General features: G+C 39.6%; 1 protein-coding gene across 1 annotated transcript; it reads left to right on the top strand.

The window, feature by feature from the left end:
* The first annotated feature begins 14,986 nt into the window (after positions 1–14,986).
* On the top strand, positions 14,987–17,583 carry epcam (epithelial cell adhesion molecule). Its single transcript, XM_047351817.1, has 9 exons — positions 14,987–15,318; positions 15,761–15,865; positions 15,950–16,214; positions 16,301–16,366; positions 16,456–16,519; positions 16,633–16,731; positions 16,809–17,006; positions 17,097–17,147; positions 17,257–17,583. Exons 1-9 carry the CDS (start codon positions 15,258–15,260, stop codon positions 17,278–17,280), a joined length of 933 nt encoding a protein of 310 aa, XP_047207773.1. The 5' UTR covers positions 14,987–15,257; the 3' UTR covers positions 17,281–17,583.
* Positions 17,584–24,288: the final 6,705 nt, after the last annotated feature.

The following is a 24,288-nucleotide window of genomic DNA, read 5'->3' as shown; positions in this document are numbered from 1 at the left end:
AAAATAATCCTGATTGCTGTTACATTTTATGCATTAAAACGTTTATCAACCACTAGTAATTGTTCTGCAGAACCTCATTTCAAAATTATTGAACAATATTTATGTGAAATGTGACATTATTTCTAGATCCTATCTGAATTTATTCACTGGTTCATGCTAAAACCGATGGAAAAAATGATGGTTATACGAAATTAAAAATCTGCTGCAAAGTAAAACCTTTCCAAACTCTGCGTGTTTTCTTATCAGGTGTCACTGTGGCGTTTAAAATTTTAACTTTGCTAAGAATAGCTGAGATAATCTGTAACTTTAGTTTATAGGAACTGAAAGCAGCTTGACTGTTTTCTGCTTCCTTCTTTATGTTATCTACTTTTTTTAGTTCCTCACCAGCTTCAGTCATTTCAAATGTTAATTAACGGTTCCCTTTTTACTGTTTACCTTTAAAAATATTTTTTCTTCTGAATATTTTTTCAAAGCTGTTATAAAAACTAAAATTAAAATTTTTCTTTTCTCGCAATGTGATACAAAAACAGACCAATAAAAGGTATAACTGTTTGTCTGTAGTTCACATAAAAAGGCTGGAAAAACTCACAGAATAACATAAAAGACAGAAAGCAGATGTAACTGACCTCATATTTCTCAGTCTGATGGTCCTGTTTGTGACTGCCATGACATAGAGACCAAACGCTCAACTTCTCGTGATGTTTGTCCACGTCTTTTCCTGTAGAGCTTTATCCTTGAGGAGCTTCTTCTGCGTTTCTTTTATTTCTCCGCCCCACCTGGGACAATGCTCCCCTACGCCACAGCACATTGAGCCCTGACATCTTAAACCTCTGGGAAGAGGAACACCCATATTCCTCTGGTTATGTGTCAGCACACAATAAATGTTCCAGGAACATGAGGCCACCATTTGTCCACTTTACTGTATGCCGACCCTGATCAGCCAAATAACTTTTATTCATCTGTTTTCTATGGGGTAAAGGGGTTTCTTCTATAGTTAGATTTTTCTGGAAGAGATTTCAATGTAATAACATGGACCATTTAAGCTTTAATATAGACACAAATAAACAAATAAGCAGGTCAAACTATTTCTCAACCGTTATGGCACACTCCAGGATGTCTTGCTTATAGCCTCTGATATTAATTTTAAGCTACTTTAACTCATTTTCTCCAGGTCACTTAAAATGTACTTGTCGAACTAAAGGTCCAGTCAAAACAACTTTTTTTTTCTTACAGATGGTTGTAGTCATGTTATTAATCCATTCCAAAGGTGCAGTATCACTTCAAATGCATTACGTGTGATTTGTACGTGCATTAAGTGCAGGATTGTTTCTTACCTTACTAGTTGTTTAGAATATCTCACATTGCGGCCAGATGCCTCTTCATCCTCCTCCCTGCTGCACACCTTGCTCCATGTCTCAGTAGCTGTCCTTTAGCCACCCATGACCTCAAATAAGGGACCAGACTGAACTTTGTCAAAGGAGGTCCGACAATACTTAGAAAGAGCAAGATAGAGATGGTGGTAGTGTGTAGAGAAGCTCGGTTCATCTGGGAAAAGCCCATTTCACGGTCAGCGCTTGCTATGTGGATAGTATAGCCACTTTTGTCAGATAGGCGCCCACAGTGGGACAACAAGCTTAGCTCTACGTTTTTGGCCACACAGAAAATACAGCCTAATGTTTAGCACATTGTCGCTGGATTTTCCTTCAATAAGCGTAATGCCTTGAAAAGAGTGACTCTCAATTCCCTGCTTGCTCTATTCAGAAAAGCGTCCTGGTCGCTCCGACATCGCTTTCAAATACTCTGATTGCACGACAAATAGCTTTATGGGCAGAGATTATTGTAGTATCTCTTTTTTGCAGATCAAGAGAAAGTTCACATAACCCCTGCAGTACATCACACATCATGACCAAATTGTTCACACTTTGTTCCCGTGCTTTGTACATTTTATGCCATCAAGGGTGGAATCTTCTGATGCAGACCAAAAATGTCCATGAAGTGCTGGATAGGTGCTACAAACTGCTTCCACTAGCCTAATGCTGGAGGCCACCCACTTTGTGTCTAATATCCGACCGATTTTGCGTAGTTACATGTCTAAACTGGATGCACCCTCTCTCGGTTCCATACGGTTCCTTTCTAATGTGTTATAAAGAGCATATAGTTTGTCCATCTGGATCTTAAAATGATTGACTGTGCCCATCTCTTTCGCCACGTCAGTTACCGCAAGTTCAAGTCAATGAGCTGAACCGTGCCATACAGTAATATGAGGGAAAATAGCCTGAAGTCTACTTGCAACACCACTGCTCCGTCCTAATACAGGTCCTTCTCAAAAAATTAGCAAATTGTGATAAAGTTCATTATTTTCCATAATGTCATGATGAAAATTTAACATTCATATATTTTAGATTCATTGCATACTAACTGAAATATTTCAGGTCTTTTACTGTCTTAATACGGATTATTTTGGCATACAGCTCATGAAAACCCAAAATTCCTATCTCACAAAATTAGCATATTTCATCCGACCTATAAAAGAAAAGTGTTTTTAATACAAAAAACATCAACCTTCAAATAATCATGTACAGTTATGCACTCAATACTTGGTCGGGAATCCTTTGGCAGAAATGACTGCTTCAATGCGGCGTGGCATGGAGGCAATCAGCCTGTGGCACTGCTGAGGTCTTATGGAGGCCCAGGATGCTTCGATAGCGGCCTTTAGCTCATCCAGAGTGTTGGGTCTTGAGTCTCTCAACGTTCTCTTCACAATATCCCACAGATTCTCTATGGGGTTCAGGTCAGGAGAGTTGGCAGGCCAATTGAGCACAGTGATACCATGGTCAGTAAACCATTTACCAGTGGTTTTGGCACTGTGAGCAGGTGCCAGGTCGTGCTGAAAAATGAAATCTTCATCTCCATTAAGCTTTTCATCAGATGGAAGCATGAAGTGCTCCAAAATCTCCTGATAGCTAGCTGCATTGACCCTGCCCTTGATAAAACACAGTGGACCAACACCAGCAGCTGACACGGCACCCCAGACCATCACTGACTGTGGATACTTGACACTGGACTTCTGGCATTTTGGCATTTCCTTCTCTCCAGTCTTCCTCCAAACTATGGCACCTTGATTTCCGAATGACATGCAGAATTTGCTTTCATCCGAAAAAAGTACTTTGGACCACTGAGCAACAGTCCAGTGCTGCTTCTCTGTAGCCCAGGTCAGGCGCTTCTGCCGCTGTTTCTGGTTCAAAAGTGGCTTGACCTGGGGAATGCGGCACCTGTAGCCCATTTCCTGCACACGCCTGTGCACGGTGGCTCTGGATGTTTCTACTCCAGACTCAGTCCACTGCTTCCGCAGGTCCCCCAAGGTCTGGAATCGGCCCTTCTCCACAATCTTCCTCAGGGTCCGGTCACCTCTTCTCGTTGTGCAGCGTTTTCTGCCACACTTTTTCCTTCCCACAGACTTCCCACTGAGGTGCCTTGATACAACACTCTGGGAACAGCCTATTCGTTCAGAAATTTCTTTCTGTGTCTTACCCTCTTGCTTGAGGGTGTCAATAGTGGCCTTCTGGACAGCAGTCAGGTCGGCAGTCTTACCCATGATTGGGGTTTTGAGTGATGAACCAGGCTGGGAGTTTTAAAGGCCTCAGGAATCTTTTGCAGGTGTTTAGAGTTAACTCGTTGATTCAGATGATTAGGTTCATAGCTCGTTTAGAGACCCTTTTAATGATATGCTAATTTTGTGAGATAGGAATTTTGGGTTTTCATGAGCTGTATGCCAAAATCATCCGTATTAAGACAATAAAAGACCTGAAATATTTCAGTTAGTGTGCAATGAATCTAAAATATATGAATGTTAAATTTTCATCATGACATTATGGAAAATAATGAACTTTATCACAATATGCTAATATTTTGAGAAGGACCTGTATAACAGACACGCGGTTACATGCAAGAGTGTTTGACAAAAACTCCTTGGTCAAATGCACGCTTTCCAGTGTGGATAATAAATTCAGCACAATTCCTTCTGCAGATAAATTATCTAGTTCAAACAGTTCAGTAAATATGTTACTTGATTTGTCCATATCTGGCAGTTGTGTTCTTATGTATATAAGTGTGCTTTTCTTATTTAAACTAGTGAACTCGTCCAGCAGGAGGCTACGTTTTGGCGCACACTCCACAATTCGATCAAAGAGTTTTCTTTTCATTTCTTCTGAAATGTGTTTTTGTATGTTCGCTCATTCAAATATTGGAATGCAGTACTCGATCCATATCAAGTCCATTTAACTCCTGATCAATTTCACTTTCAAATCCATGGGCTGGTCTGTTGCGTTTAGCCTCTTTCTATGCAGTGCGAAAGATCCGACTCATAGTGGTTATGTGTTCAGACTAAACACCGATTAAAGCCTGTCCCAAAGTATCTTCTTTTGCTTTTTGAGTATGATTTTTGCTGCTAAGTTACTCTGAGCATGTTCAAATATTGTTTTAAGAACTGCTCGTTGCTGCTTTGTTAGGTCAGAGGCAGATGGCGTTATTAAACATGACACCCATTCTTTGGCCAGTTTTATCCCACCATTCTTCACTGGTCCTAAAGTTCTCACTGCCTTGCATGTAGAGCAACCCAAACCTGAATTTTCAATTTAATTTGGGCTCGAACTGCACAGCTGTCCAGATTGTTGGGCATCCCTCACTTGAGGGTTACGGGCCCGACTCTTCTCTGCTGAATTCACCCTCGTCCTCCTCCACATGCAAACCCCCAGGCGCCTCATTGGGCTGCTCATTGCGACTGGCTGGGGGCTCCTGTACCGTACAACAGCCTGGTTAGCTTGGCACTCACCAACATCACTCTCAACAGCTCCAGTAGTATCTCCATTGCCTTCATGTGCTTGGTTAGTTGGTTATATAATGTCTGTTCGATATTTTGATTGCTGTTAGTTTGACAAATTGCCGCCATTGATTACATTACGTAGGCTATGTAACGTGATCATCCATGAAACATTTCTGATTTTATTGTCATTTTAATTAATACATATTTAAATGATTATTAATGACCCACATGAACTGTAAAACTGATTTGCAATTTTGTTGTACTATGTTTTATGTTGGTGCTTTTAATAAAAATGCCCATAACTTTGGAGCGGACGTTCTTTTCAAGAAAGAAGCGTAAATTCTTATTTGAAGAGACAGCTCTTACATGATATTAAGTTCGTAAGTGGCTTTTATGTTTAAACAAAATAGCATTGTATGCAATTATTTGCAGATTGCATGGCCAATATAGGTTTTGTTGGTTCAAAGCAGTGAAATGTGTTTATAACTTTATTATTAGTAGCCCTGGAAATTTCCAGATTCAAGCAAACAGTAACCAGAACGCACCCCGTCAAAATAAGACAGTTCGCGGATACTGTTCCGGCTCAAATTAACCCCTAGTCAGCACTATTTAGGCTTGCATGAGGGCAGATGGTGGTATGATCTCAGTCTGATCTCTGTTAGGACATCTGACCCAAGTGCCCTGGGATTCTGTAATAATTAGCACACAATACCCCAAACCTTTCTTTTGTGGGCTTTATCATGGAAACAGAAACTTGTTACATTTAAGTCTGTTGTTACTCTGGGCCACACATCCCTTTAAACTGCATTATAAGACCACTACGCCTTCTCCAAAGGCGACCCCTATCAAGGAGGTGGTAAGACATTGTCTGCTGAGCATCACTCACTGTAATGACTGGCTGAAGGACACTCCAGCACTATTACACTATTCAGCACACTATTAAACTATTACATCTCTCACAAAGTCCCCACCTATGTCTGGTGTTTGTTCTGAAAATACCAGGTTCCTGTATCTTATATAAGAAACACACCCATTAAAGGTGTAGAGCTAATAATCCTGATTGCATTAACAGTCCATTTATCAACTTTCTTTTTTATTCCTTAAAAAGAAAGTAAAAATAGCAGCTTGACATGTCTTTGCAATAAGTGTTAAATATTTCTCATAATCATTTTTTTTTTCAGTCACACCAATATTTAGCTATCTTATCAGACCTGAGTCATATCTGGCACAGTAATAAATCCTAAAAGCTGATAAGGTAATTATTTGCTTCTGCCACAGTTTGGAACAGCAGAACCAAAGTTGTGACTAGGGATGGGTACCTTTCACATCTGAACCAGTACCGAATATCCAGTACCTGGGAATCTATACCGGTACTCAATGGTACCAGTTTTCGGTACTTTTGTGTTTGTTTATGAGGTAATAAATGCTAATTCGTTTAATAATAAAATCTCAAAAAATTTCAATTTAACATATTTATTTCTCAATATATAAACTTCCACATCCAGCTGTGTGTATTGTAACATCTCAGTCTTTAACATAAAAACCCTGAACTGACTACGCGGTGTTTTTTCTTAACGCACAAATTAAAATTCAGCCATGTTGCTGCAGACGATGAGTCACTAACGGACGCAGGCGTCCTAAAGGTGCTGAATGCAGGAGCTGTAGCCGTTGATCGGAGGCTGACGAAAACTGTGCACTCTTCAACCCTGAGAAAAATCGTGTTCTTCCTCAGATTAGAAGTATTTCCGCCGCTGGACTTGCTCTTCGCGTCACAAATATTGCAACGATCGTCATCTGCATCGCATTCTGAAAAGTGGAGCCATACTTTCCAACGCTTTCGATCAGCCATGCTTTGTTGACGGTCCCAGCGGCTACTGACATCATTACGCTCTTGTGCGTGCGATGCTGTGTTCATGTCCGGCATGGAAAATTGTCCACTCGTCCACTCCCTCAGTGTCACAATGATGTGTTTAGGTACCGAAAGATGGTACCGTGTGATTTTACTTCAATCGGTACTCGGTAGTACCGACGGAACTCGGTCAGTACCTGTAACTGTCCTGAATTCGGTGCCTCTACCTAATTGGAGGCCTGTATTTGGGCAGTTGCAGAACATGAGAGCAAAGATAAAGCAGTTAAATTACGGGGGAAATTCAGCATTAAAACTGCTTGCATAAAACAACTAAAGTATATATCTATTAAAAAAGAACAAAAGCTTTCCATGTCATGGGACATTTAGTGATTTCATATCTAATTTAAGAAAGCTGTTTAGCCATTTTCTTCCCACTGTATGCATGCCTAATATGAGACATTGCTGCTATGTGCTCATTCAGGAGGGATTGCTGCAAAGTCAGTGACTTGATACAGTCGCCTGGGTTTCCATAGGTAGAAACCTTTTTAACAACTGGAAAAATATGCTGAACTTGACTGCATTGTTTTATTATTAGGATTGAATTTTATTTATTTTTATTTAGCTTTTTCAAAGAATTTATACAATGAAAACAAAATAAATAAATTGTTACCAAAACACACAGAGACTTGAAACAAGGTATATGTGGTGATATTTTAAAACCATAAAATATTAAATTAGTACAGAGGTTTACACAGGTTCTGGACACTTTGACCTAGTGCATATTTTCCATTTATCCCATATTTTATCAAATTTATCAGACTAAAGTCTACTGGAGAATGAGATTATTTGCATAATAAACAAACCATGCAAAATCTGTTGCCAGTCACTTAGGGTTGGAACATATAAGCTCAACCATTTCTTTGTAATAACTTTTCTAGCAGATAAAAATAAAATGACGATGAAAAACTAGTCCATGCATTTGTTACTTCAAGGCTGGACTATTGTAATTCGTTACTATCAGGATGTCCACAAAATGCAGTTAAAAGCCTTCAGCTGATTCAAAATGCTGCAGCAAGAGTTCTGATGAAAATTAAAAAGAGAGATCATATTTCTCCTATTTTAGCTTCCCTTCATTGGCTCCCTGTTAAATTTAGAATAAATTTTAAAATTCTCCTCCTCACATATAAAGCCCTTAATGATCTAGCTCCATCATACATCAGAGATCTGATTGTTCCATATGTTCTGAACAGAGCACTTTGTTCTCAGACTGCAGGTTTACTGGTGATTCCTAGAGTCTCTAGAAGTAGAATGGGAGGCAGATCCTTTAGTTATCAGGCTCCTCTCCTGTGGAACCAGCTCCCAGCTTTAGTCCGTGAGGCAGACACCCTGTCTACTTTTAAGGCTAGGCTTAAAACTTTCCTTTTTGATAAAGCTTATAGTTAGAGTGGTTTAGGTTATCCTGAGCTATCTCTGTAGTTATGCTGCTATAGGTTTAGGCTGCTGGAGGACATAATGACCACTTTCACCCTCTTCGCTACATTTTCACACTACTCTCCAATTTTACATTATTTGCTGTAATTTCAGTTTTTAACTTTATGTTCTCCCTCTTTTCTCTTCCTAGAAGCTACACCTGACCTGGCTCTGTGTCTACCTGTGACACCTTTCTGGAGAGGGGCATCATCCAAGCTTCTGCTGGCAACAACTTAATGCTCACCTTCTACCGATGATCCACATAGCCCTGTCTTTTAGTGTTTAACCCTTTCTCTCTCATAGACATGGAAATTGACTGAGCTTCTACTGTGACTAACTCTATGTACTCTTTTTCAGACTCTAACCTTGAAAACTGGCTCAGAGTTAATCTGTTCTTTCTTTCTAGGTGAAAAAACTAAAGGAGTTACATCCATTAACATTTACTTTTCCTTCCCATAGAAAGGACTCCTGGATCAGTGCTTCTTTGTTCTCTTTGTGTCTCTGCTCTGTTCTCTCAAACCCCCAGTCAGTCGTGACAGATGGCCGCTCACACTGAGCCTGGTTCTGGTTCTGCTGGAGGTTTCTTCCTGTTAAAAGGGAGTTTTTCCTCTCCACTGTCACTACATGCATGCTCAGTATGAGGGATTGCTGCAAAGTCAACGCCAGTGACTGTCCACTGTCTCTACATGCTCATCCAGGAGGTGTGACTGCTACAAGTCACTGACTGGATGCAATCTGCTGGGTTTCCTTAGATAGAAAAACTTTTTATCCAATTTGAATAAATAACTGAATCTGACTGCACTGTTCAATGGTTACGATTAATTGGAATGTATGAACTTGACTTTTGTGAAGTGCCTTGAGATGACATGTGTTGTGAATTGGCGCTATATAAATAAAACTAAATTGAATTGATTTGAAATAAGTTCTTATATAACTCACTCTCGTGACATATTTGCAGTAAACGAGGAACTCACATGCAATATTTAAAACAGGCACTGACTCAGCAAGAAAACCGTCTACAGTGTGAAATTCTTCAAACATTTGTGGTGAAACTATGAGGAAGTCGTATTACCTCGGAAAAGGAGCTTTCTGTAAACTGTTATCAAACACCTTTAAAGGTTACAACAGTTGTGCTCTTATGAAGCAATGCAGCTTGTTTTACCTGAACAAAACCTGAAATATTGATCCAGAACAAACTAAAGCATGTGTCAGCTTGTGTATTTCTGATGAAAACAACCCTGCCCCCAAAACCATATACTACACCAACTTCCTGCAACAACTCGATCAAAAACTGGCAGGAGAGGAGCATTGCTGTCAAATAACTACAGAAACAGGCTGTTCTCACGATCACATTCATTGGATTCCCTGGGAAAGACATATAAAAAGCTTTCAAATAAAGCAATCATTGATTGCAGTTGCATTATATCACATTGCCAACTGTTAAAAAGGCCTTTAATTAGTATTCCATTACTTTTTGATTCTTTGGGATTTTAGGAACATATAAAACAGAAGCTTATTTATCTCAGACCAATTTTCAAGATGGGAAAGACAAGAGAACCTTCGAGTAATGCAGATGGACTTTATATACGCCATATTCAATATGTGTTCCAATGAGGCTCATTTGCCAGATTAAAAGTAGCGTTTAAAAATAACCTTTAAACAACTATTAAATATAAAGCCCACATTTCTGTACCAAAATTGTTTTTCTTATTGGTCTGATGTAATGTTCTAATCCTAAATGTTGTGTTTTTATTAGCTATAAGCAGAAAATCCTGATAGTTAACAGAAACAATGGCTTGTGTTATTAATCTATATAATGTGTTTAATAGAGTTACTGTCATATTGCTGCTTTAGCCAGACCCTGGAACAAGCAACAACTAAGGAAGCAAGAACCAGTTTAGATCCCTGACCATACTGTCTGGTCAGGGAGCTTCAGGGGACTCTTTGGAGGCTGAGGTTGGATTTGTGAGCGAAGGAAGGAGGTGCATCTCCGGAGGCAGAGATCAGTAGGTCCAGGAAGGCTCCATGCGAGGATCTTTCGAGGGAGACCAAAGGTAAGTTCTTTCTGAGTCTGAAGAAGGTGAGCTATCCATTTGAGGTCCAAGGAACATACACTAGAGGAGAAGGTGCAGTTCAGCCAGGAGGTGGAAAACACAGAAGGTAAGTAAAGTATTTACAAAGTCACAAGGGAGGAGGCCTGATTACCACACAGTGAATGAGAATTATCTGGCATCTCCCTCAGGAACTCCTCTCTATTTAAGCACCCCTTAGATGGAGAACACCCGTGCAGTCTGCCTGCCTGGAGCCACCCTGTGGACCAAAAGGTAAGTACACATACACAAGCATCCTGCACACAGCCTCACAGTTACTGAAGTAAATAAACTTTTCAATAATGTTCTAATTTATTGAATGGGTCTGAACATTGATCTTTCAGAGTCAGGAAATAACAAGAAAAATAGCTGCTTGTCTAAACTTGCATATAATCTGCTGTCAAGACTGGAAGGCAAGGCAAGGTAAGTTAATTTGTGTAGCACATTTCAGCAACAAGAAAGTACAAATTAAACAACCTTAGGAACATATAAACCATTCACTACCAACCACAGGTTACTTGTCTGGGATAATTCAAGTTACCATTAGGCTTTTATATAGCCTTGTCATTTTGTTTAGCTGATGCCTTTGGACTGTGGAAGGACAGGAACAGGCCAAGCAGGTTTTAGGGGTTGGAGCTGGAAACTTCCTCCTGTTAAGTAACAGAAAAGCAGCAATGCTAACAACAGGAGTAATATATACAATGCCCTGTTTGTTTAGTGGGTCCAGAAATGCCGTGTAGCTTCATGGGCGGCGTCTGAGTCAGACTAGTTCTCGGCTGTTTTCTAAAACTAAAAAGGTATAAGTCAAGATGTGATGCTTTTATGGGCAAAACCAAAGAGCTATCAAAGGACTTCAGGTCAACACAAGGCTGGGGTGGACTATAAGGCTATGAGGAAGACGCTTGGAGAGGAGGTGAAAACTGCTGAAGCAATTGTATAGAAAAAAAGAAATATTAAACCACCATGATTGGACTAGAGCTCTGTGAAAGATCTTGTAATATGTGGTGAGGTTGATCATGAGAAAAGTGAAGGATCAGCCCACACACTGAAGGAGCTTGTCAATGATCTGAAGTCACCAAGAACACCAGTGGTAACCCAGATCATATAATGAATTAAAATGTTACATCCCCTTCTGAATATTGCCTGCAAACATCTAAATTATTCAGAGAAGATTTGGAAGAAAGTGCTGTGTTCAGATGAGTCCAAAATCAAGTTCTTTGGCATCACCTCTTCCACCGTCTTTGGTGGAAGAGAAATGCACAGAGTGACCTGAAGAACGGCATCACCACAATCAAGCACTGAGGTGGAAGTATCATGCTGTGGGGCTGGTTTTCTGCAGCTGATACAGGAAAAGTCCACCATAATTAAGATCTAAGGTACCAATGTATTATCAAACAAATTTACAAGAACCTTCTTCCCTCAACCAGAAGAGTAAAAATGATCAATATAACCATCATAACAGCAGTTAGAATGTGCAAATTGATTAATATAAATGTTTTTTATTGGACATTGCTTTAGGCATTTACAACAAACAAAAAAGGGAAAAAATACACCATATTTCTCTGCCTAATGTATAAAATCACAGATAACGACAACGTAAGATACCCTGTCTAGTTTAATGTACACTGATGTATTATCCTTATATGGAAGAAATGTAGGAACTGTACTAAATGTTGGAATACTTAATTATATTTGCAGTCATCAGTATACTTCAGGTATGTTTGAAGAATAGTACATCTAAAGTCAACAATTTTGTAAAAACTGCATACCACATGGTTTGTCTTTCTGTTAGTTTTTAGTCCTGATTAAAATCCTAGTACTGAGGTAGATAACAGTTATTCACATTTGTAAATACAGCTTCAAAACACAAGAAGAAGCAGCAGCAACAGTAAGAGATTGTGCTCATCAGCTGATTGAACATTTCTGACCATTAGCCTTTAAAACTCATAGTCTGTGCAGAAATGTGGCTTTCATGGCATGGCCTCTCGTTTCATTCCATCACTGCAGAAGTTAGACAGTCATTTTTCATTTCTTAAAAGATCCTGAGGTGTATGGGACAAAAAGTCACAGAAATGTTACATAGAATAGAAAATGTATGTATGTTGCAGGACTGATTGCTGTTGTCCTAAAACCCATGAGCATGTTAGATCATGTCTATTTACATACATGGAATCAGTGATGTGACAGTTGAACATTTAAATCAACACCTGAAAACAGTCTAAAGAGGTAGGCATATGGATGCCTGTAGGAAATGATCATCAGCCATTTTTTTCTCCTAAGCTCAACTGCTCTCCAGGAAACTTGTTATATAAATTTGTGCTTCAGTCTCTTCATAACAGAAACTCTCAAAGAGTTATTTCAAACACATATAATCAGTTTCTCTGCAATGTATCTCAGATATGTTCCCTCCACTGAATTAATGACAAAAACTCGTGAGTCAGCCCAAACATATCTGCTGCTGAACTCCGGAGAATATTTTTTCTAGTCATCTGGAACAAGACCTGAGGTTGTGACTCAACTGTGTCTGATGTCAGAGCGTGACTCACAACAGCTGAAAAAGTGTTGGTTTTTTTTCCTGGCCACCAGTTTCTGTTATGGTAGATACCTGATGATGTTATCATGTCACAGAGAATGAAACGATAAATGCGGTGAAAGACAAACCGAGTTTTAGCTCGTCCAAAAAGAGAGTTTAGGGTCTGTTACAAACTGTTTATCCTACAGGTGAATTATCCCAAAAAGAATAAATATCATTAGAAAACTAAATAATAGTTTTTTTCCACATAGTAATAATAATGCATGTATTTGTAAAGCCCTTTACAATATCCACTTGGTTAACCAAAGTGCTTTACGAGTACAATAAAATAAAACACATAAAGCATAAGGAATAAAACAGCGTTTGGATAAAAACACTAAGAAACAATAGAAAAATTGAGAGATGTAAAACATGTCACAGTACTAGGTATTAAAAGCCATCCTAAACAGAAATGTCTTACATCTTGACTTGAAGAGACCCCAGGTCAGAGATCAATCCCACATAGTATTGAAAATTAAAGTATTTTGCAATATTTGCCCAAACACAATGAAATAAATAACATACATAAATCATGACATAATTATCCAGCTGACATTCATTTTGAATATCAAATTTAAAATAATCTTGAAAATGTTGCCGTTTTTACTTGTGATGACACACATAAATATTACAGTTGTGACCTTCTGTTTACTATGGACACACTAGCAGAGCTATTATAGTGACTCTCTCAGTACAAATGTCTCTAGGAAGTAGGATGACTGAATCAGAATCAGTTTTAGAGCACAGAAAAGCAGAATCAGAGGTAGATCGGGTTCTAAAAAATGTAGTAATTTACAGCACCTTGCAAAAGAGATCATACCCTTTGAACTTTCTCACATTTTATCATGTCATAGCCACAAACATCGATTTATTTTATTAGAATTTGATGTGATTAAAAAGTAGGGCATAGTTGTGAAGTAGAAGGAAAATGAAACATTGTTTTCTATTTTTTCATGCATTGTTGGTCAAAACTGTCCTTTAAGGCATCGAAAGCTTGCTGAAAGAAAGCCATAAGAAGTCCCAGTTATAGTTTGCCATAAAGTGCTCGGGGCGAGCTGATCAGAGTTGATGTAAAGATGGATGGATGTAAAAAAAAAAAAAAAAAAAAAAAAAAAGGACAGTCCTGGAGAAAAACCTGTTGGTGGCTCCAAAAGAAAAGTGTGACAGATGTTCACCTTCCAGCAGGACAACGACCCTAAAAATACAGGTCTAGGGAATGCTTTAAGCAAAGCTCTTAAAATGGACCAGTCAAAGCCCGGGAAAAATAGTCAAAGAGCTTTATCTTAAATAAAATAAAATCGTCCAGAGTGAAAGACAAGATACGAATGTTTTGTAGCTGAGAAAACACTGTCTAGCGGTTAGCCACTAACAAGACTGCTAAACTAAATGGCTGTTTCACAATGTTTTAGTCTGGACCTAATTTGATCATATCTAGCTCACAATCCAAAATTGTATATATATTTACCAAACCAAACTGAACAAAGACTCTTTTAAACATAGTTTGGTATTTATGAAACATTTGCTCTAATAAAATTGACAACTGATATTTTGGGCATTAGGAATTAGACAAGCATAAAAAATGCAATATGTAAATAAATATGTTCAAACAAATCTTGAAGCATATGTCGATTACTGTCAAACATTAGCCATTGGATTGATGGCATTATCTATCACTCTATAAAAATAAATGAATTGGAGCTGTTTGTGTTTTGGGATTATTGTTAACTAAAGGTCCATAAATAAAGTAAACTGAATTGAAATTTTCATGTGTGAAAGAAACTAGCGTGGGCAAGGCACCAAAACTGTTTTACAGACTTTATAGAGGCCCACATATCACCCACATCCACCGCTTTTTCCTCAACGTGGTTTCATTTCAAACGTCTTTTTGATGCTTATTTAAAATAAATTAATTTGGTGTGACATGAAACTCTTCTGAGAACTGAGGCAGAAAGGAAATATGATTGTAGGACTATGAAACAGCCGAAAGCAGAAAATATGTCAACAGAGACAGAACGACCGAAACACAAAACAAATATGGCCACACCGGAAGCAGGTGAGCGTCACCGTTTCTACCACTCCCCCTCCACCTTCTTCCCGTCACTGCCTATGCAAATTATCATGAGGTAAGGAGCGGCTTTCATTAACAGGCTTGATAACAGGGTGTTTTTATCAGTTGGGCCACTGCAACCGAACGGATTACAATTAACAGGAATTTTCCTCGTTACGTCCACCTGAGCCGTGCTCGTGTTTGTGCCAGGGCGTGCGCGCTCCCGGTGACGTTTCTTTCCAAACAGGTTTGCCCAGCAGACACACCTGAGTCAGGAGCTAAAAGGAAGTATTGTTGAGCGACTTCTTCATTCTGTGTGTGACCTCTGCGGAAGACGGACCGAGGGAGAGAGAGAGAGAGAGAGACGCTTTTTAAAAGAAGAAACTTTTTTTGGACGGAAAATCACAATGAAAGGTTTTATCCTTCTAGTCTTGGCTGTTTTTGCAGCTGTGGGAACCGTTGAATCCTGTAAGTATAACTGTGAACTGAGAAGGTTTAATAACATTTAGTGTAAGAAGCTAAGAAATTATTTTTGTGATTGGGTTTCTTTATTTAAATTGTATATTTTTAGACTTATTCACTGTTTAATAATTGTAAACCTGAAAAGGAAACTGGGGGTTATTGAACACAACATCCTGGTTGGTGAAGGTGGGGGTTGGGAGCTCCACCTCACTCTGGGGACTTTGTTAGATTGCGGAAACCAACGCCCAGGTGTTAAACAAGCCGGTCAGTCTACCTGTTGGCGTTGTCTACTAGTGATTTGATTTTATTTTTTCATGGAGCATGATTACAATAAGTGCTGTAAACAAATTGATTATTTTTACATTAATCTGTTTCTCTGGGAAAATACGTGATTACAGGTATTGTGAACCATCGACCTAATAAAAATTGGTCATGTTTCTTTACGTAGGTTCATGTAGAACAATGAAATGGGCCATCTGTGACGGTACTCCATGTACATGTAAACTCACCCTTGATGAGTCTGGTTCACCACAACCCATCGACTGCGAGAAATGTGAGTATACTACACACGTTGTAACTCATGTGCACTGCGTGTTTTTTGGTTATGTTCTCACGGTCTTCTGTCTTTCACATTTAGTGGTTCCAAAGTGCTTTTTGATGAAGGCTGAGATGTACAGAGCCAAGAATAAACTCTCCGTTCGAGGAGGCATCGGCGGAAAGCCAGTCGAGACTGCCTTTGTGGACAACGACGGGATCTACGACCCAGACTGCGAGGCTGATGGTACATTCAAGGCCAAGCAGTGCAACCAGACAGAGGAGTGCTGGTGCGTCAACAGCGCCGGTGTTCGCAGAACTGATAAGGGTGACAAGAACATCAAGTGTGAAGAGCTGGTGGAGACCTAGTGAGTAGAACCCCTGACATTCAGAGTTGACTCGAGGGTAAATGTTGTCGTCTGACATTTGATTTTTTCTATTTTTCGTTGTCCAGCTGGATCCGTCTTGAGCTGAAACACACTGCAACTGCATCCACTGTGGATGAAACCTCTTTGAAAGAGTAAGTTTATGTGACACCTCCAGCTTTATTCAGACTTATGACTTTATGACTAAACTTCCTAATGGAAACTCCTCTGTTTCATCCAACAGGGGGCTCGGTAAACTCCTCGAAAAGCGTTATGGTTATGACAAGACATTGATTCATAAGGTTCAGGTAAGAATTTTTAGCCCTTAAAAGGAGATTTTTTTTCACCTCGTTTCATAATGTGGTGAATTTTATTATCTTAAAGTGATCCTCCTAATGAAGGTTTTCCTGTTTTTTTTTAGTATGACCCTGACGGTCGCTTCATTGTGGCTGATTTGAAGAAGGAAATGGGAAAACCCGGCCCAAACCTTGGCAACATGGCGTACTACATGGAGAAAGATGTATGTCTTTAAAAGCCTGTGAAATAGAATAGAGGTGTTTTTGATGAGACCCCTGCTGATGTTCTCTTCTCTTGTAGCTGAAGGTCCTTCCTCTGTTCACGAGCCAGGAAAACGTCTCTCTTGAAGCAGGCACCCAGAACCTTAAGATGGAAAAGATCCTGGTGTACTATGTGGACGAGAAGGCTCCAACTTTCACCATGCAGCACCTGTCTGGTGGAATTATTGCTGTCATTGTGGTTGTGGTGCTGGCTGTGGTCATAGGCATTCTGCTCCTGGTGAGTGTACGCTCTTTAAGGTTAAAACTGCTAAATCTCCAGCATAAAGCTAAATAGTGCTCTAATCTTAACCTTCTATTTCTCTCCTAGTTCTTTTTTAATCGGAGACGAAAGCAGCAGCAGCAGTACAGCAAGACTCAGGTAAAAGCAATTTCTTGTAAATTTTCAGTGCGAAACTGGCTGTTGCACCATGGATTTTTCTAATTTAACAATCTGCTTTTTTGGTTCTTTTTTTTTCTTAAAAATCCAGCAAAGGGAGATGGATAACATGTAAAGCAACAAGAAGTCTATGATGAGTTGAACTGGACCTGAGGGAGTGTGCCATTTTTGTTTTTAGACTTGTACTTAAGGAATGGAGATCCTCTCCAGAAAACCTTTTTTTTCCTGTGGGTTGCCCATTTATTTAAATCATGTGGAAACTTTTGGTATATGTATCTAAAAATGACTTTTATTCTGAAGCTGGCTCTCATGTAATGCATTTTGTTAGAATCTGTTCAATAACTGGAAATTCTTATAGATTGTACAGTTTCTTATGTTGTGTTTATTGACTTTTTAATAAAAAATACTTTTAAAGTTCTTCAAGTGTTTTTGAAGTGTCAAAGTACAGTTCATAAGGGTTTTTTGTTTTTCTCACATTTATAATCACTACAATGATTTGTTTGAATGTTGACGTGCAGTTTTGAGTTTTCCTGAGGCTGACTTGAATTCAGCATCTCCAAAGGTTTTCAGGTTTTCTTATCTGGCATTAGTTTACTTATAATAAAATGAGCTTCATTCATTACTTTGTTTTCTACTTTTAGGCAAGTCTTAAATTAGACTTTACCATTTATGACATGCCTGCAGACACAGTGAAGTAAGTTATTTTAAGGTCAGTGGTGTCCAAAATCATCAGATCAAAAATAATTGTGGCCCCAAAAAACAAACTGCATGTTAAACAAATTGGATGCATAATTCCTTGTAGATTCAAAACAGGGTTTTGCAAGTTTACCTTTTATAATAAAAGGTATCTAGTTAGCCAGACTATTCTATTGGTCTTGACTCAAGCTTTGAAAAAAAAAAAAGGTAATTCTTAGCAAAAAACAGAATTGGGGTCACTTTTGATCACTCTGAAAATGCTTTGAGATTTTATATATAACATATATATATATATATATATATATATATATATAGCCAAGTTCAACTGAATAGATTTGGGTTTACCTAAGTCTGCTTTTTGAATAAAAGCCATTGGATAGCTGTGATCCTACTTGCATCAAATTGATTAAAATGCCAGGAGCATAGTTATTAAAGTTAAATACTGACATTTTTCATTGCAAGATTTTAATTTAACTCTGCCCTATTAAAATAAAAATCCTCTCTGAATCAATGTGCTGGAGGGCCAATTTTGTATTCTTGAAAGTCAGGGGCCACACATAATCAGTCTAGGGGTTGGAAACTGTCCCCAGCCTGCCTTTGGACATCACTGCTTTAGGAGTTTTTGTTTTTCCATCTTCTCCAGTAAACCAACTGTTTCCTGAGAACTTCTAGTAATGTCCAAAGAACTGCCTCCCATGCTGAACCTGTCTGTTCGGTTCCTGCGGAAGTTAAAACATGCCAATGTAAGTATACAAAGAAAATGGAAAAATCAAAGCCTGGTAAACTTAAAATGAGTTGCAAATGAAATGCTCTGAGGCAGGTGTGTAAAACGTTTTGTCAAAGTCAAAGTTTTGTGAAACGGCCCATTGAAAGCAGGTTTTTATAAATGTGAATGGGACATTTTGTTTTTTTACTGCTTTTCAGATCACTCCTGCCTCACCCAGTTTGTCCCCTTAAGCCCTTCCTTCATTTCCACAGCAACCAGGCCACAAAAGCAGTTCCCTAACTAGTTCAGGCAGGTTAGGGTGTCGTATATCTTCCCCTCCCCCCTCTCTTACAGGAATGAGGGTGTGTCTGTTGCTGCCGTCACCTGTAGCAGGTATCGGCACGACTGTTCCGCTTTGAACCAGCGATGAGGAGGCAGGAAAATGAGTGAATGCTGGTTTCCGACGATTCAGGTAGCTTTTTATAGGCATTATGTGACTCACAGTTACTGAAACCAACTATATGTTTGCAAGAACACACATTTATTCCAGTGTATTTTATGTCCAAACCAAACAGAATTGTACAAACCCCTGAGATAATATCAGGAGAACCGGTCTTTATCAGCTTGCAAATTCAGCTAGCAGGTCTCCATCAGATTTGTACATTTATAGACTGAATGTTTTGACCATTCTTTGCAAATTAATTCAAGCTCAGTCAAAACAAAAAACCTTTTGACACAAATTTTCAAGTCTTGGACTTTGACTGGACCATTCTACCACATAAATACAATCCAAATAATTTAATTGTAGCTCTCCCTGCCTGTTGCAGTCTCAAATTTGTTTCAGCCTCTAACAGGTTCCCTTGCATAATTGTTCTGTATTTATCATCTTCTCATAACCTCTGACCAACTTCCCTTTCCCTGCTGAAGAAGATCATGTTCAAACCACGATGTTGCCAACAACATGCTTCATTGTGGGGATGATGCGTCCAGGGTTATGTGCAGTGTAAGTTTTCCACCACACCAAAAACACAAAGGCCAAGAATTTCCATATTGCTCCCATCTGATAGAGGACATTCTTCCACGTGTTTCCTGTTTCCACTTCATGGCTAGTAGCAAACTGCAAAAAGATCGCAGTACTTTTTTTACACAATTGCTGTCTTCTTGCGACTTTTTGCTTGTTTACATCTGTATGTTGATGATTCTTGACTATAATGCTTGGCAAAACCATTGCCCAGGTATTGCAACATCTTCAGTCTACTTTTGACTTCATTCAGTCTGATTTATCTTCATAAAACAAAGGGCATGATGTTTTCAAGCAAGATTGTACCAATAGCGCCCCCATCAAATCTAATAACAAATGTTGTCGCTATTGGGTTTGAGAAGATTTAGGATTTTACTGGATGTTAATCTCTCTTTTAAACCCCAGATTGGCAGTCTTTTTGAAAAGCTGTAACTTAAACAAGAGTTCCTGTTCAGCAACAAATCAAGTTTCCCTTTCAATATAAGACAACTGCCTGTAACTGCCACCATTTTACCAGTGATTGAGTGTGGTGGCATTGTTTAAATGAGAGTTTAAGATTTACAACTGGCTGTCTGAGGCATTTATCACCTACAATTTCCCTTGATTAGGCACAGAGCTTGGGAAAAGACATTACGTCATATGCAGCTTCATTTACTCTGAACACTTTACAGCAGGCTCTGAAATTCAATTCAGTTTATTTATATAGCGCCAATTCACAACACGTCCTCTCCAGGCACTTTGCAAAGTAATTTCAATCAAATCATACAGATTCCAAGTCAGGTAGAAGCATTTCAATTGATCCTATTTATCAAGCAATGCAGTTAAATTGAGCTTTTTTTATTAAAGTTGGTTAAAAGGTTTCCTATCTAAGGAAACCCAGCAGGTCTCATTGAGTCATTAACTAGCATTCACTCCTCCTGGATGAGCATGTAGCGATAGGGGACAGCTCCCACGGATCATTTAATTGAAGGTACTTTATACTTTATAAAGTACCTATAAAGCCCCCTCTGGGGGCTGTTAATGGAGGCCACAAAAAGAAAATATATATGTTAGGTATTATTTAGTCAACTCAGAGGCAAGAACGATACAGTCAACTTACTTGCAAGGGTAGCTCTGCAGTACAGACTACAAAGTGTTGACACCCCTCTCTCTTTATTTATACATGCTGGTTCACACACAGTTCAACAAACATTCAGGGTGTGTGTTTGTGTGGGGGGGAGGAGGATCAAAAAGGTTAGGGTTCATATGTCTTGATTTTAAACAAAGAGGGGGGGACCTGGTACGAATAGACCCCAGATGCTGCTGATAAAAGCATAACTCATTCCTCTCCCCATCTCCCTTTCTGTGACATGTAAGGAGGGAAAAGCACTTAGAGCGGACATGAGTGATAAACAATACAAAAGTTTTCAAACCCTAACAATATATATAGACCATCTGTATTTATTTTCATTAGTAAGTGAATACTTCTGCCCCATTTTCCAATTAAACTTTAATTTTCAATACCTGTCAGTTGTTCAGCATCACTGTGTGTTTTTGGCAAAATAAAAATAAAAACACTTGGCACATCCTGTCTGAAGTGACTTGATGGTACCAAGAAGGTTAAAAGTCACAGTAATTAAAAAAGTGGTCTAAATGGACTCCTTTGTATTCAGGATTTTGGTTTTGTGGTTTGACAAAGAAAGGATTTTAATATGTGAATGAGAGCAGCTGTTGTGGGAGTTATGCAATTATGAAATGCATTTTATGTGAGAAAAAACAGCAGGAAAGACGAAAACAGATGCAAGGGAATAGAATAAAGTGCTAAGTTGGGAATGATGCTTTGACCTGAATATATTGAAACTTTAACTCAAAAGATGATAAATGAACGGGAACTACAGTATTTCATGTTGCAGCTGTGAACATAGTTCTAAATGTTTAGGGAAAAACCATGAACATGAATTAGTTTATTTTAACTTGAATGAACCCAATTTAGAACGAGTTCTTGCGGAGGATGAACTCGTACAACACTGCAGGGTTCCTTCTAAAGTCTGGAATTTGCTTTCATTATTTTCCAGATCTGGAGAAGTATGGAAAAACAAAAACTGAGTATGGAGACTTTTTGGACTTTCTGGGCTTCTTTGCTTCTTGCATTTTCGACAGGACAAACGTTTACTGATGCTTAAATGAAGTGTTTTCACAATCAAAATTTGATTTCTGTGAAATTTCAATCTCTTGATCAACTTTAAATTTTGGTTTAACTGGCCCTGTGGCATTTAAACTGTGTCTAAAATGCCAAGTATATTAAAATACTTTAAAGAACATGTATTTAGACAAGGATAGCCCATTCCTTATCTGACAAACTCAAGAGTTACAGATTTTGAAGTAGTGCTGATCCAAGGTAGCCTGGATACCACAACAGCAGTGAGCTCACTTTGAAAAACTGTAAGCCAATTTCAGCATCGTCTTGTGTCAATATTTGTGGACAATAAGACTCACCTACTGTTTCAGCAGTTATAAAGTTACTCAAATTTGAAAGTTTTAGATGAAAATGATAAAAGAAATCTATAAATTCGAGTGTGGAGAAGTGAGGAATGTGGCACAGGCTCACCGATAGGAAGTGAGTTCTACTGATTCCAGGTATTCTTTCACAGAAAGGCCAGAAGGGCGTGAGATTAAAGTTTACCACTCTGCTGGCTGTTCAGTAACTAGGAGCTTACAATGCAAAGTACTTTACACTCACAAAGCAACGATACGACCAACTCAGCAAGTCTACATCTCTTCTGATTTAGAGAAGAGTCTCTGTTGAACTCCTTACGTCTTAATTTTATTGCCTCTGTGTCCATTTAATTTCACTTCCTGCTGAAACTTTAGCTGGGACACAAATGTATTTGTGGCTTCCATTTTTTTACATTTGATAAGGACATTTCGTAAAAAATTGCCTCAGGGCAGCTTTGTCAGGTTTGAAGGCTTTTATTAGCAAATATAATACATTTATGCTGGATACCAACTTCTGGTCTTGATCCTGGCTTCTGTTTGAGGTCCAATGACAGGTTCTGATCTTTGAGCCACTTTTTTAGCATTCTTTACTTGTGATACGGTGCTCCAACTTTCTGGAAAATCCACAGATCGTTGAAGGAAATTGATCTGGATGATGTTTGATCTCCTTCGCTTCTTCTTAATCAGAATCAGAATCAGAATCAGAAAAGCTTTATTGCCAAGTACGTTTTTGGACATACAAGGAATTTGTTTTGGCGTAGTCGGTGCAATACAGTACAAATTAAACAGTATAAACATATCTACAATATAATATAAATATATGTGCACAGTTTTAAGTGAGTGAGAGTAAATATAGAGCAGTATAAGATGCAAGAGCAATACAACAGTGCAGGTGATCATTGTGCAAGTAAGCAGTGCAAGTAAAGCAGGAGTCCAAGCTGAGCGTTAATGTAACTCATAGAGTTACAGGTTACAGGTGTCCTGTCAGCCAAAAAAAGGGGGGGTGTGGGGGAAAGGGAGAGTGTCAGGGTGGTTTCCGGGCTTTGTTAACCAGGCTGGTGGCAGATGGGAAAAAACTGTTCTTGTGGCGTGAGGTTTTGGTCCGGATGGACCGCAGCCTCCTGCCAGAGGGGAGAGTCTCAAAGAGTCTGTGACCGGGGTGGGAGGGATCAGCCAGAATCTTCCCGGCCCGCTTCAGGGTCCTGGAGGTGTACAGTTCCTGGAGCGACAGTAGACTGCAGCCAATCACCTTCTCAGCAGACCGAATGACACGCTGCAGCCTGCCCTTATCCTTGGCTGTAGCAGCGGCGTACCAGATGGTGATGGAGGAGGTGAGGATGGACTCAATGATGGCTGTGTAGAAGTGCACCATCATAGTCTTTGGCAGGTTGAATTTTTTCAGCTGCCGCAGTAAGAACATCCTCTGCTGGGCTTTCTTGATGAGGAAGCTGATGTTTGGCTCCCACTTGAGATCCTGGGAGATGATGGTTCCCAGGAAGCGGAAAGATTCCACAGTGTCAATTGTGGAGTCACAGAGGGTGATGGGGGCAGGTGGGGCTGGGTTCTGCCTGAAGTTCACAACCATCTCCACTGTCTTTAGAGCGTTGAGCTCAAGGTTGTTCTGGCTGCACCAGTCCAACAGATGGTCCACCTCCCATCTGTACGCAGACTCGTCACCATCAGAGATGAGTCCGATCAGGGTGGTGTCGTCCGCAAACTTCAGAAGCTTGACAGACTGGTGACTGGAGGTGCAGCTGTTGGTGTACAGGGAGAAGAGCAGAGGAGAGAGAACACAGCCTTGGGGGGAACCGGTGCTGATGGTCAGGGAGTCAGAGACGTGCTTCCCCAGCCTCACGCGCTGCTTCCTGTCAGACAGGAAGTCAGTGATCCACCTGCAGGTGGAGTCGGGCACACTCAGCTGGGAGAGCTTCTCCTGTAGCAGAACTGGGACGATGGTGTTGAAGGCAGAGCTGAAATCCACAAACAGGATCCTGGCGTAGGTTCCTGTGGAGTCCAGGTGCCGGAGGATAAAGTGAAGGGCTAGGTTGACTGCATCATCTACAGACCTGTTGGCTCTGTAGGCAAACTGCAGGGGGTCAAGGAGGGGGTCGGTGATGTCTTTTAGGTGTGAGAGCACAAGGCGCTCAAAGGACTTCATCACCACAGAGGTCAGGGCGACGGGTCTGAAGTCATTAAGCCCTGTGGTCCTTGGCTTCTTGGGAACA

Source organism: Girardinichthys multiradiatus, chromosome 22 (genome assembly GCF_021462225.1).
Source record: "Girardinichthys multiradiatus isolate DD_20200921_A chromosome 22, DD_fGirMul_XY1, whole genome shotgun sequence".
NCBI classification, from domain to species: domain Eukaryota; kingdom Metazoa; phylum Chordata; class Actinopteri; order Cyprinodontiformes; family Goodeidae; genus Girardinichthys; species Girardinichthys multiradiatus.
The sequence above is the reverse complement of the archived record's forward strand: the minus strand, read 5'-3'. Positions and strand labels throughout refer to the sequence as shown.